The sequence below is a fragment of the Erinaceus europaeus genome, chromosome X, assembly GCF_950295315.1.
Source record: "Erinaceus europaeus chromosome X, mEriEur2.1, whole genome shotgun sequence".
In the NCBI taxonomy this organism is placed as follows: domain Eukaryota; kingdom Metazoa; phylum Chordata; class Mammalia; order Eulipotyphla; family Erinaceidae; genus Erinaceus; species Erinaceus europaeus.
This window is the reverse complement of record NC_080185.1, coordinates 47,517,385-47,530,267: the sequence shown is the minus strand read 5'-3', so window position 1 is coordinate 47,530,267 and position 12,883 is coordinate 47,517,385. Positions and strand designations below refer to the sequence as shown.

The 12,883-nt window shown below is 36.8% G+C and overlaps 1 protein-coding gene across 5 annotated transcripts in view; it reads right to left on the bottom strand.

The window, feature by feature from the left end:
- The window catches only part of LRCH2 (leucine rich repeats and calponin homology domain containing 2), a 146,429-nt gene that overhangs the window by 26,078 nt on the left and 107,468 nt on the right, over positions 1–12,883 (bottom strand). For all 5 annotated transcript variants that reach the window (XM_060182742.1, XM_060182744.1, XM_060182743.1 and 2 more), the window contains 3 exons: positions 11,209–11,274; positions 9,722–9,770; positions 9,527–9,643 (listed from right to left, as the gene is read on the bottom strand). In XM_060182742.1, coding sequence (XP_060038725.1) covers positions 9,527–9,643; positions 9,722–9,770; positions 11,209–11,274 — 232 coding nt within the window. The remainder of the gene's footprint in view (positions 1–9,526; positions 9,644–9,721; positions 9,771–11,208; positions 11,275–12,883) is intronic.

Sequence of the window (12,883 nt, the reverse complement as noted above, 5' to 3'; positions counted from 1 at the left end):
AGAAACAGGCTGGGGGTATGGGTCGACCTGCCAATGACCAATGACCGTGTTCATCAGAGAAGCAATTACAGAAGCCAGACCTCCAACCTTCTGCACTCCATAAAGATCTTTGGTACATAAGCCCAGAGCGATAAAGAACAAGGAAATTTCCAGTGGAGGGGATAGGGCAACAAACTCTGGTAGTGGGAAATGTATAGAATTGTACCCGTTATCTTACAATCTTGCTTATCATTATTAAATCACTAACATTTTAAAAAATCCACTATATCACATGGGGATTTAAATATATTACTTAGTTTATGGACCCAGGGTCATTATGGGGTGCAGAAGGTAGAAGGTCTGGCTTCTGTAATTGCTTCCCTACTGAACATGCGCATTGGCAGGTCGATCCATACTCCCAGCCTGTCTCTCTCTTTCCCTAGTGGAGCAGGGTTCTGCGGAAGCAGGGCTCCAGGACACATTGGTGGGGTCATCTGCCCAGGGAAGTCTGGTTGGCAACACGGTAGCATCTGGAGCCTGGTGGCTGAAAGAAGAGTTAACATATAAAGCCAAACAAATTGCTGAGTATTCATGAACCTAAAGGCTGGAATATTGCAGATGAAGATTTGGGGTCTCCATTTTGGAAATAGCTAGTAGGCCTATTTTAGTTATATTCCAAAGGGCCCATGACTATACTAGTTTTTTTCTGAGCCTGACCTCTGATATGCAGGTGGACCCAAGTTATTGTCTGGGGAGATGATGTCATGGCTGGAAAACGGGCTAGAAAGCTGGATGAGGGGAGAGAATAGCTCCCAAATATGGGAAAGGTATATAAATATTGTTGACTGTAAACCCATCAATTTGATGTGATCTGGGAACCATATTCAGCTTAGGAGCCTATGTAGCCTCTTCATCCCTGTAGATCTGAGCTCACATTCTGTGGTCATGTGTAGGAACATTCCAAGCTGCCCCAATTTCAGGATTCATCTTCCTCAGGTGGTAAATTAAGTTATCCGGCCTCCCTTTGGAGGTTGGGAAAGTTCTATGTTCTAACACTGAAGTATCTCCTCTGCCTGAGAAATTTTAAAAGAATAATGGTGGGTTGACAAGATAGAACCATGTTAGCATAAGAGACATTCATGTGTGAGGCACTGGTAGTTACAATCTCCTGCTTCAGTCCCCTGCACCATTATAAGACAAATGCTGAGCAGTAGTATGATTTAAATATTTTCCACAGGAATTTGTAATTTTTAAATCACAAAATACTGGCAAATTTAAATAACAGTTATGACTTAAATAGTTTCTCAATGGTATAATTTTTGTACATCTTAGTATTAAATTGTTGACATTCAATTTATTACAGTGTCCTAACACTGACATCTTCTGACTACTGCGGAGAACTACAAGTCTCCTTAAAAACGCTTGTCAGTGGCTCGAACTTAGTCCTACTTTTATATCAAGTATAAAAAAATGACATTTTCAGGGTGAGGATTATATAATAGGCATTTCAAATATAATAACATTATAGAAGATATGTTTTAGACATAAAACAAAAATAAAATACTAGTACATAATAGTATTAAAAGTAATATTTTTAAAGTCTCACTGAAATCTCTATTCAGGGTGAGGATTATATAACAGACATTTCAAACATAATAATATTATATGGGAATCAGGCTGTAGCGAAGCGGGTTAAGCGCACGTGGCGCAAAGCACAGGGACCAGCATAAGTATCCCAGTTCGAGCCCCCCACTCCCCACCTGCAGGGGAGTCACTTCACGGGTGGTGAAGCAGGTTTGCAGGTGTCTATATTTCTCTCCCCCTGTCTTCCCCTCCTCTCTCCATTTCTCTCTGTCCTATCTAACAATGACGACATCAATAACAACAACAATAAAAAACAAGGGCAACAAAAGGGAAAATAAATAAACAAACATTAAAAATAAAAAAACCAAAAAATATTATAGAAGAAATGTTTCAGACATAAAACATAAAAATAAAATACAAGTACATAATAGTATTAAAAGTACTATTTTTAAAGGCTCACTGAAATCTCTATTAAGTCGTTTTGAGAGGTTTGAGTTACAGTAAAGCATTTGAAAAATTAATAAAGCTGCATTTATTTGAAAATGTTTCTTCACTTGATATTAAGTTATCCAAAATAGATAAGTAGGCAGCATAATATAAGTTATGGGTTCAGATTTTAACTTGATTGCTTACTAATCTAGCCTCTCTGGCCTTTAATTCTTCACCTTAAACAGAAACGATAAAATAATCATATTAACTTTATAGATTGTTCTAAAGATTTTTAAAAACTCTGCTATTTGTAAAAAATACTGGAATCATGCCTGACATTTAATAAGTGTTATTCAGGTCCTTTGGTAGTCAGAATTTGTATACTTTTACTATATTGACAGATCAAATAAATATCAACTCTTTTTTACTAAATAAAAGAATTCTTATGTAATCATAAAGTATTAGCTATTAATATCTAATTGAATGTCCTTGTTCCAGGTTCCACAAATTGAGAGAGGGAACTTTAAAATAAATACCAGAATGTAAATATAACTGCAGATCTGTAAAAGGTTAAGATAAATAGACTTTAATGATTTATGTTCTGCTGAGAATACCCTTCTTGGGGCTAGCTAAGGTTGCATTTAGTACATATTACCATGTGCTAATATTCAGATTAAAGCTCCTCATTCTTCCTTGTGGAGGTGGGTGGCTGGGTGGGTGGGAGGAAGCTTCAGAAGTGGTGAAGCAGTGCTGCAAGTATCTCTCGGTCTCTCTCCCTCTCTATCTCCCCTTTCATTTTTAAAAAAGAAACACTTTCCTCTTTCTCCTATGTCTTTATTATTGCTCTTACCAATCAGTTAACATGAGATTCACTAAAAGCACTGAGTAATTATTTTTTGAAGGATCAGAATTATCACAGATTTGCTGAGACTGATTAATTCTGATTTGGTCATATGGTACTACTTCCCAATACATGGCCATCCAAGGAAAAATAAATTAATTTATATATCATAGAAAAATTAATATAATCCTATTTATTAGATATATGAACTTCAATTTACCAAAGATTTGGTTTGAAACTATACATTTAGACAAGTCATTCTTATTAATACTATTAGATAAAATAGGGTTTGGGAAAAAGAAAAGATATACAGAGATAACATTTTTATTCATAAAGTAGGAGCTTATTTGGATGATTCACTTGAATCAAAATAATGAACTCTAACTAATACTGAAGATTATTCCAATACAATAATCAGTTTCTTCAAATATAGCAGATTTTAAAGCGAACAGGTAAATTACTGTATTTCCAAAAATACACATAGCAATGTTAAACAGATTCAAGAGAATTAAGATGGTCTGAGTTAAAAAAAAACTAAGTTAAAAGACCACATTAAGAAGGTTTTGAGGACAATAAGTAACAATAGTGCAGGAAAATACTTTCAAGTATTTTTAGAAACATATAAATGGAATTCATTTACATGTAAAGAGAAAAAAGCTAATTGAAAATATGTATTAACTATTTATTGAAACAAAGCTATTAAGAACCTTTGCTAGACAATTATTTTAAAGCACTGCAATTAGTGGTATGTTAAATATTCATTTTTCTCATAAATTTGCCTATAAGTCACAATTCAGACTGACCTACTCTTAATTATTCTGAAACTACTGGAATTATATAAATATAAATGGATCATATATCTATACACCATAAATATGAGAAGTCAAGATGAAATACCACACTTACCACATTTAAAGAGCTATATTCCAACTTATTAATGTAAAATAAAACTTATTGTCAGGAGCCATTTCTCTGCTTTATAGATGATAAGCTTTGAGACAACGGAACCCCTCAAGACAAATGTTAATTCCCCCCTGGGCAGGCCATTTCCCCTTAGGTAAACCATTTATCAGTAATCAAGTGAGTCAAAACAAGTGAGTCAACACACAGTTTGGTTCCTGCCATTTGTTGCAAGGAACATTCCTCTTTGAAGATTGCTCCCCCTCCTCCTCCTCCAGCACTTCCCCCCTCCTTCCCCAAAGCCTTATAATGTCTGTGCACACAATAAAATTTAGAGCTTGATCAGAAACTTGACTTGCTCTCGTTCTTCGCGTCTCTTGTCCCTATCATTTCAGGTCTTATTGGGTTGCTAGCCCCTGCTCACCGCCCTGCTGGCCGGGGCATTCTGGCGCCCAACGTGGGGCAAAGAAGCCTTCTGGACCTAGAAACTCCGCTGATCGAGGGGGTAGGCCTACCCGAATTCACAGAGTCACCGCAGCCCGAGGGGGGTAACGCAAAGACTCGCAGAGATCACCACGGAAATACCCGCCCGTGAGTCGCATCTGGAGAAGAGTGTCACAGCGGCTGAGGTAAGCAAAACCATGGGACATGAATTCAGCAAACTATTTATTCATTAAAGGACTCAAGGAGTCACTCAAGACACGAAAAAATAAGGTTAAAAAAAAAGAAAGAATTAAAGAAGTTTTTAGATTATATTGGAAATATTTGCCCCTGGTTCCCCCAGAAAGGCACTATAGATGAGAAACGTTGGAAGAGAATTGGTGACTGTCTTAATGATCACTATCAGTCTTTTGGTCCTGAACGTGTACCTGTTTCTGCCTTTTGTTACTAGAATTTAATTAATGATATCTTAAAAATCTATAATAATCACCCTGATATTAAAAACCTTATTACAGAGGGTGAAAAGGTCCTCTGGCAACTTTCTAGTCCGCCCTCCAGGACAAAGTCCCCATCCCCATGCCCTTCTGTGATTATTGATCTTGATCCCCCAGTACCCAGTCAAAATAAAAGCCTCCCAGCACCCGATGAAAGTAAAAGCCCTGTTTCCCTCCCTACAGATCCCTCCTCACTTACTAAAGTTCCCTTTATTGACCCTCCTATTGCTAATTCACATGAGAATGAAACCCAGCATTCTTTCCCCCGCCTCTATCCAGTTTTACAAAACCTCCCACAAAACCCTCCCTCTCCCACAGAGAATGAGGCTTTGCTAGAAAAAGAGGCTGCCAGATACTACAATCCCGATTGGTATCCTCCTCCCTTTAATCCCCCTCCTTATATCCATGCTCCCACTCTCCAGCCTGACCCTCTCCTTGACAACCCCTCCGTCAGGAGGGCACGCTCAGGAGCCCTTACAGGAATTTCCACTCTCCGCAAGGTCCTTGCTGACCGGAGAGAGCAGCTTCAATTAATGAAAGAAATAGCTGCAGTCACAGAAGAGCTTACATTTTTAGCCTCACCAAAAAACCCAATCCCTAAAACTAAAACTAAGACTAAACCATCAAATCAAAACCGGTTTTGGCTTTCCCTGTTACTCGGAGCCAGGCTCAAACTGGTTAACCCTAACCCCTAGGCTCTTCCTTGTCCAGACTGCCTCCCTACACCACCGTCCCTCCGTTTTGTGCTCTGGTCCTTGACTTGGCCAATAATACTGATTAAACCACCAAGGCTAAAACTCAACTAGCACGAAAAACAGCTTCCCTTAGAAAATTAGTAGAAAAAAAAAATGAGAACATTTACAATTAGTTAAAGAACTGTGGGCTCTTGATTTGGCATTATCTTAAAACTAGTCAGCCAAAAAAGATCCAGCTTTTTTCCCTCTACTCTCAGAAAGCTTAAAACCAGTTCTGAGTGAGATCTTATCTGGCTAACAAGCTATTCCTTAGAGAAAGAATGAAATCAATCAAACAAGATGTTCTCTTTAACTTAAAAGCTATTAACCAGAAAACCAGTACACACTTTTGATAGAAATTTAATTATTTATTTCTTTAAAACTGTAAAATGTACCTTAGCCCAGAAAAAGAATTTCAAAGATTTTTCTCTGTGCAGCGGCAGTAAACTAAGCCCGCCTGTTCCGCCCTCGCAGCCAATCACGGCACAGAGCCCCTGCTCCACAGATTGGCAACTTCAGTCAGTCAATCATTCCCCTAAGCCACAAAGGCCCCTCCTGGGGGGGGGGTAGTGAGTCTGTGAGTTAAGAATCCAAAAACCAAAAGCGGTTTTTCAAAGGGAAAATTTTCCTTTCACCAAGAATGTATGTTTTAAGTCTGTGCTAACCTTGTTTTCATTAATGTGTGTTAACCCCTAAGTAACTAAAGTTTGTTTTAAGTTTTAAATAAGATTTAGTTAAGCTAAATGTGGTTTTAAAGATCCAGACTCATAGAGTTGGCACACCTTTACCAGAGTAAAATATAAGACAATTTCGTCCTTCTGATAGCTAATATCAGCATCAATTCATTAGTTAAAAAGATTTGCTGAGATATCTAGGCATGGTAAAATGCCTCTGTAGTCTCTCTCACTCTTGTGAAAATTGTAGATATTACCAGCACCTCAATATCAACTGCCACTGTTTGTTAATTTAATTCCATCCTTGAACTGACTTTCTAATAACCCAGTCAGTGTAGAGCAGTGGCCTTGCCAGGAAATAAAGGGTTAAACGTGCTATTCCTGGCCTGATAAATTTTTATTCAACAGATGTGATTCAACAAAATTATTTAGTGTAAAATGGTCATCTGAAATAAATGTTAACAGTAAAAAATTATTTTAACATTTCAGCTATAAGGTTTATCTTAGCTTTTTAAGTTACCTATCTAAATCAAAGTGAAAGATCAATTAAGTTGTGTACCCACCCTTGTTCATAGCTGCCCTAAGGGTGTGATAGCTTTGTGATAAACAAAGATCCTAACAAACAAAGTTTAACATTTTACTTAAAATCGTTTAAGTGATTTCAAAAAAAAAAAAAAAAGCTTTTAAAATACTTTCTCAACTAAACAGGCAAAACTGACTTGGGTTAGTAAAAGATAACACAATGGTTATGTTAATTATTTACATGCCAGAGGCTCTTGCGCTGGTTTTCCTCTTTTATCTTTCTGCTCTTAAAAATTATCTGGTTTGTTTTAAGACACTGCCAGAGGTTTATTCTTGATAAATTAAGGTAATACATTGTGTTTTTGGTCTGATAGAAGATTTGTTTTGGCAAATCCTGATTTAACAAAATTAATATTTTGAATATTTAAACTATGAGGTTTTATTTTAGCCTTTTAAGTTGCCATATTAGAGTTCTAAGGAACAAAATCTATTAAGAGTTTTATATCTATGCTTACTCATGATAGCCTTGTGATGAGTAAAGATCTTAGTAAACTAAAGACATAATAGTGTGCTTAAACTGTCTAATCAGTTTAAAATAATGCCAAAAAATGGTAAATATTTTATCATGTCAACACATTAGGTATTGACTTTCTATAACATATTGATATATTCTAATGAAGAGCCTTCTAAAATCATAAAAAAAAAACAAGTCAATTCTAACCATTAGATCATCAATTAACTTGGTACAAGTTCTCTCCCTAAGTAAATAATTTTAGGTACATCTCCACATAAAGAACTGACTGCTCATATGATAAGATTTAAAACTAAACATTTTTAATTTTTTATTTATGGGTGTGTTATGACTCCTAAAGTCACTCATATCCTAAAATTTTTTATCATTTTTTTACAAGCCTCTTAAAAAATTTTTAACGCTTGACCTGCCATAGTGAGAGCACTTTACTGGCTCCTACATTGTTTAATTAAGATCTTGCTATTCAGACTTTTAAGATTAATCTCCATTGATAAAAGCCAATGCTCTCTGACAGATTGATGTAATTCACCTGCCCATGTTTATTAAACAAAAAAAACCTTTTTCTCTCAGTTGATATTTTTTCTAAATTTATGTGGGCTACAGCTCAAACAAAAAAAACTAAAACCCTTAAGCTTAATTAATAAAAAAAAAAAAGGGTAATGCACCCTCCAGTATTCAGTTGGCTAAAGTGTCAATGAAGTAACATACTAAATCTTTTTAATATTTACAAAAATTCAAATTGTCCATTTATTATATCTCATTGACAAAGCCACCCACTTTTCCAGTCATAGAGACATATTCTTTTTTCTCTTTTATCAACACTGGATGTCCATGTTTGTTTTCCTTTTATTATGGTGGATGACATTGCTCTTGCAAAATCCACAGAGTCCCTGTTGGCAAGTCCTTACCACAAAGGACGCCATGGCAGTATATACTCCAGCTAACCTCACCAGCTTATCCAAGTCTTCTCTTTCTGCTGACCTACCACTGCTGACTTCATCTTTGCATGCTTATTGACTGCTCACTTTTCTCAAAATGTTCCTTGATGTTCAAGGAACCTCACCTTGACTTCTAATGTGTATACACCTCCTCTGTGTTTTGGTAAACACCATCCTATATTTTCATGTCAATTCTTCTCTACCTGGTCCTTGCCTCCTAGTTTTGCTTGTTCCACAGCTGACCAGAAGAAGAAAATTTCATCAGTTGGCGCTGACCAGAAGACCAGATGTGCTGTGTTTCTTCCCCTGGACATCACATCCACTGACTGCTTCCCTTAGACTTGCTGGTGGCATGCTAGGACACTCTATATATTCCTCCCATAAATTTTCTGACAAATTACAACAGGTTATAGACTCCACCACAAATAGTCTTGAGTCACTACAGAGCCCCTTATGAGACCCTTATTAGTCTTTTGTTAATGATTACCTTAAGGACCCTTTATTTTTAATAAGATTACTGATTTTATAAAACAGCAGATTGACTCCTTGGCATTAAACCCTTTGCAAATACATTATCACAGACTTGATTTGGCTGACAGAGGCCTGGCTGAACCTGAGGATGACAGACCCCCTTTTTGGATGGCATAAAACTCAGAATTATGCATCGAGACATCCAACCTTGGCAGGGCAAGGACACCAGTAAGGGGTGTAAGGCAAAGCACTGCAGGGGGAGGACCCTATTGTCCGCCTCTGAGTCCCCCGTGAAGCAAACCTGATTTGCATGGAGGTTGGTGTCAGCAACAAAAATTGTTTCCCTAGAAAGTGTGGCTCTGCCTCCCCTCCCCAAAAAGACACCAAGAGCCTTATAAGATGCGGGAAGGTTGGTTTTGAACCCACCCCGCGGGAGGATTCAGGTCAATACTTCCCTCCTCTGGTTAAGCCCACCAAACCTGCTGTTAGGGTCTCTGCTCCTCACCCACATTGCCTGCCTCAATTTTAAAATTATAACAAAGGGAAGATATGCCAGGAGCCATTTCTCTGCTTTATAGATGATAAGCTTTGAGACAACGGAACCCCTCAAGACAAATGTTAATTCCCCCCTGGGCAGGCCATTTCCCCTTAGGTAAACCATTTATCAGTAATCAAGTGAGTCAAAACAAGTGAGTCAACACACAGTTTGGTTCCTGCCATTTGTTGCAAGGAACATTCCTCTTTGAAGATTGCTCCCCCTCCTCCTCCTCCAGCACTTCCCCCCTCCTTCCCCAAAGCCTTATAATGTCTGTGCACACAATAAAATTTAGAGCTTGATCAGAAACTTGACTTGCTCTCGTTCTTCGCGTCTCTTGTCCCTATCATTTCAGGTCTCATTGGGTTGCTAGCCCCTGCTCACCGCCCTGCTGGCCGGGGCAACTTATAAAATAATATTTCCAATCTAAATTTAAAAACTTAAAAAGATACCTTGAAATATTCTTTTCTAATCTGTTTGCTCCGCCTCCTTTCTTCACTTGACCAGATTATAGGTTGAGTTTCTGGCCATTGTTGCTCATCTGTTTGATCCTTCTGATTTTCTAAGGGCTGTAATGAGATAATTTCTTTTAGTTTAATAAGTGAAAACAATATGTTAGATATAGTAGCAATTTATTTTTCTCTTACCTGCCACGTGAGGGGTGATAATGGAGAATTAATCTCATCTGCTGAGATGCTAAAATAAAAAATGCTTTATATATTAAAATTATTTGAATTATTCTTAATTATGTGTTGCTAACATTATAAATGTGTCTTCTTTAATATAAAGAATTTAAACATTCCTATACTAGTAACATAAAATTCAAAGTTGACAAATACTTAAGTTCCCAAATAATTAATGTCCCTTTTTTAAAAAAAGAAAACATAAAAAATGGATTTAGTCTTATCTAAAATATATGACTACTCTAAAGGTATTTTAGAGATCAAAAGAAGTACAATATAAAAAATACAGTAAAAGAATAAAAAAGGATATTTATTAAAACCACTAGCAAAAATGAAAGAAAAAAAAACAGTGGTTTTTCTTCAGGTGCAACTTAAGGAACAAGGACAGAAAGGGAAAACACAGATTGAAACTTGTACTTGGTCTGGTGTAGTAGAAGAGAAAGAGAGCTGGGGGTAGAGTTGGGTGAGTTCCTGGTGCATGACAGTGATTAGGACCTAAGTTGGGGTGAGAGTGTTTTAGAGACAACTATCACAGAGAGATGAGAAATTGTACCCATGTGTAAACAACATTAAGCCCACCCCCATAGAAGGATGAAAAAAGTAAAGAAACAAAATAAAGATAAAATACTCAACAAACTCTTCTCATATGATTAAATAAGATAGTACACAGGAAGATTTTAGAATAGTATGCATACAGCTAATATTCTACAGATGTTAGATTTCTCTGAGTGCACTCCTATACATACCTACTTCCTAGTCTTGGAATTTTACACTTCTATAGAAATCACATGCAAATTTTAAAGTACCAAAAAGGAGTAAATATTAGAAGGTTTCAAAGTGCTCTAGTTCTCTGGAATTTATATATGTGAATTTATTTTTTCAGAGAGATAGAGAGAGGGAGGGAGAGACAGTGAAGGGTAGACTCTGTTATCACTACTCTACTGCTGAAGTTTCCTGACTGTAAGTGGGGACTGTAGGCTTGAATCTAGGTCCTTGTGCATGGTAATGTGTGTACTCTATCAGGTGCAACACTATTCAGCCTGAAATACACACACACACACACACACACACACAAACACACACATATATATTAGATAACTAAGTAAAACCCAATGGAAAAGAAATTAAAAATGAAAAATGGCATAGAAAATCAATACAAAGATGAGGGAATACATAATGCCTAGCACTAATGATAAAATGCTTGTTGAATTAATAAATTAAATAATCCTTTCTCCAAGACAAAATGTAGGTATGCCCAAAAAGCATCCAAGTCAGCAGTTTTTGATTCGTTCCTATCAAAAGTTAATGTAATTCATACTGTAATTCATTTCTCCTTTATCGAGCTACATGAAATCTGTATCACTTACTCAACTAAAACCCCCTTCTGGAAACACAATCACAGGATCAAGTCTCAAAAAATATTAAATAGAAGGACTAAAGAAACTTCATACCTCTTTTCACATTCCACAGTCTGTTTTGGCTTGTTTCTTGTAACAGAAGTTGAATGATTAAGAATCCTGGAAATAAGTCAACATATTAATTCTAAAGAACATAAAAAAGAATAGTCTACACATGATAGAAGAGAGCTACATAATGAATTGCATCTGACCCATGAAAATATTTTATCTATTATTTTTATTTTTTATTTTTTAGATAAGAAGCAGAGGGAGAGAGTGAGGGAGACCATGGCACCAAAGCTTTGTTCAATGCTTTAGGGGCTGAGATTGAAACTGGGTCACACAAATGGCAAAGAACACACTTTCCATTGAGCTATTTCAATATTTAGATATTATCTTGATCAGATGCTTGTGCTGGATTTATGAAGTAGTGATGCTAACCAACTTTTACACATCTTCTTTTATAAACCTTTTTTGGAGGACAAAATATCCTGTAGCCAAGTCATTATTTTGTACATCTGTAACTTTGGTTGAGACATAACATAAGGAGATTCAGGTTGTTTAGCAGAACACTTGCAAGAATACAGACACTAAAGACCAAAATGGAGACAAAAAGGTAAAGCTAATAGTAGTCAGAAAAATACATTACAATAAATGACAAGAATTATGGGACAAATTCAAGAGTAAAAATATTGGCATGATTGGAGTAAAAGAAGTAGTAGAGAAAGACAAAGGGACAGAATTCACATTTGAAGAAATTCTAGCTGAATTTTTTCCCCAATTAGGGGCCGGGCGGTGGCACACCTGGCTAAGCACACATAGTATGAAGTGAAAGGACCTGTGCAAGCATCCCAGTTTGAACCCGCAGTTACCCACTTGCAAAAAGTCTTAGAAACAGTTTGGACCGACTCCTTTGTACTTTCTGTATAATAGGATGACTAATAAGAGCTGGTCTTCTGCAGCACATAAAACTTTTCCTGTATTATAAATGGATTTGGGTCTGGAAGACAGTTCAGTCTATAATGTTAAGTGCCTCACCATTAGGAAAATGCTAGATTCAAACCTTGGCACTACATGGGAGGCCTGTGGATGGCATGGGAAGAGTTCCAAAAATGATGGAGCAGTGCTGTGGTATTGGCTTTCCATCTCTCTCTCTCTCATTCTCTCTCTAAATAAAAAATAAAAATAGGTGCCGGGTGGTGGCACACCTGGTTAAGCGCACGTATTACAATGCTTAAGGACCCGGGTTCGAGCCCCCGGTCCCCACCTGCAAGGGAAAAGCTTTGCGAGTGGTGAAGCTATGCTGCAGGTGTCTCTCTGTCTGTCTCCCTCTCTATCACCCCTTCGCTCTTGATTTCTGGCTGTCTCTATCCAATAAGTAAAGATAATAAAAAAATCTTTAAAAAAAATAAAAAATAAAAAATAAAAATAATACGCCCAGGAGACCATTTAGTGGTTACACACATATACAGGGCTCTGAGTCCAGTCCCTGGTGTTCTATTTAAAAACAAATGCACTTGCGCTGTTTTTTTTTTTCAATTGATTCACACAATATTGTCTTACTTATCCATGGGAGGGATTTGGAAAAATTAAGAGGAAGAAATTCTTATTAACCAAGAAATATACCAAAGTGAACCTGTGAACCTGAAATCATCACAATGGTTTAAGAAGTCATAATATAATTCAATTTAATTCAAGTATGTTTCCACATATCTCAACAAATTTGGAT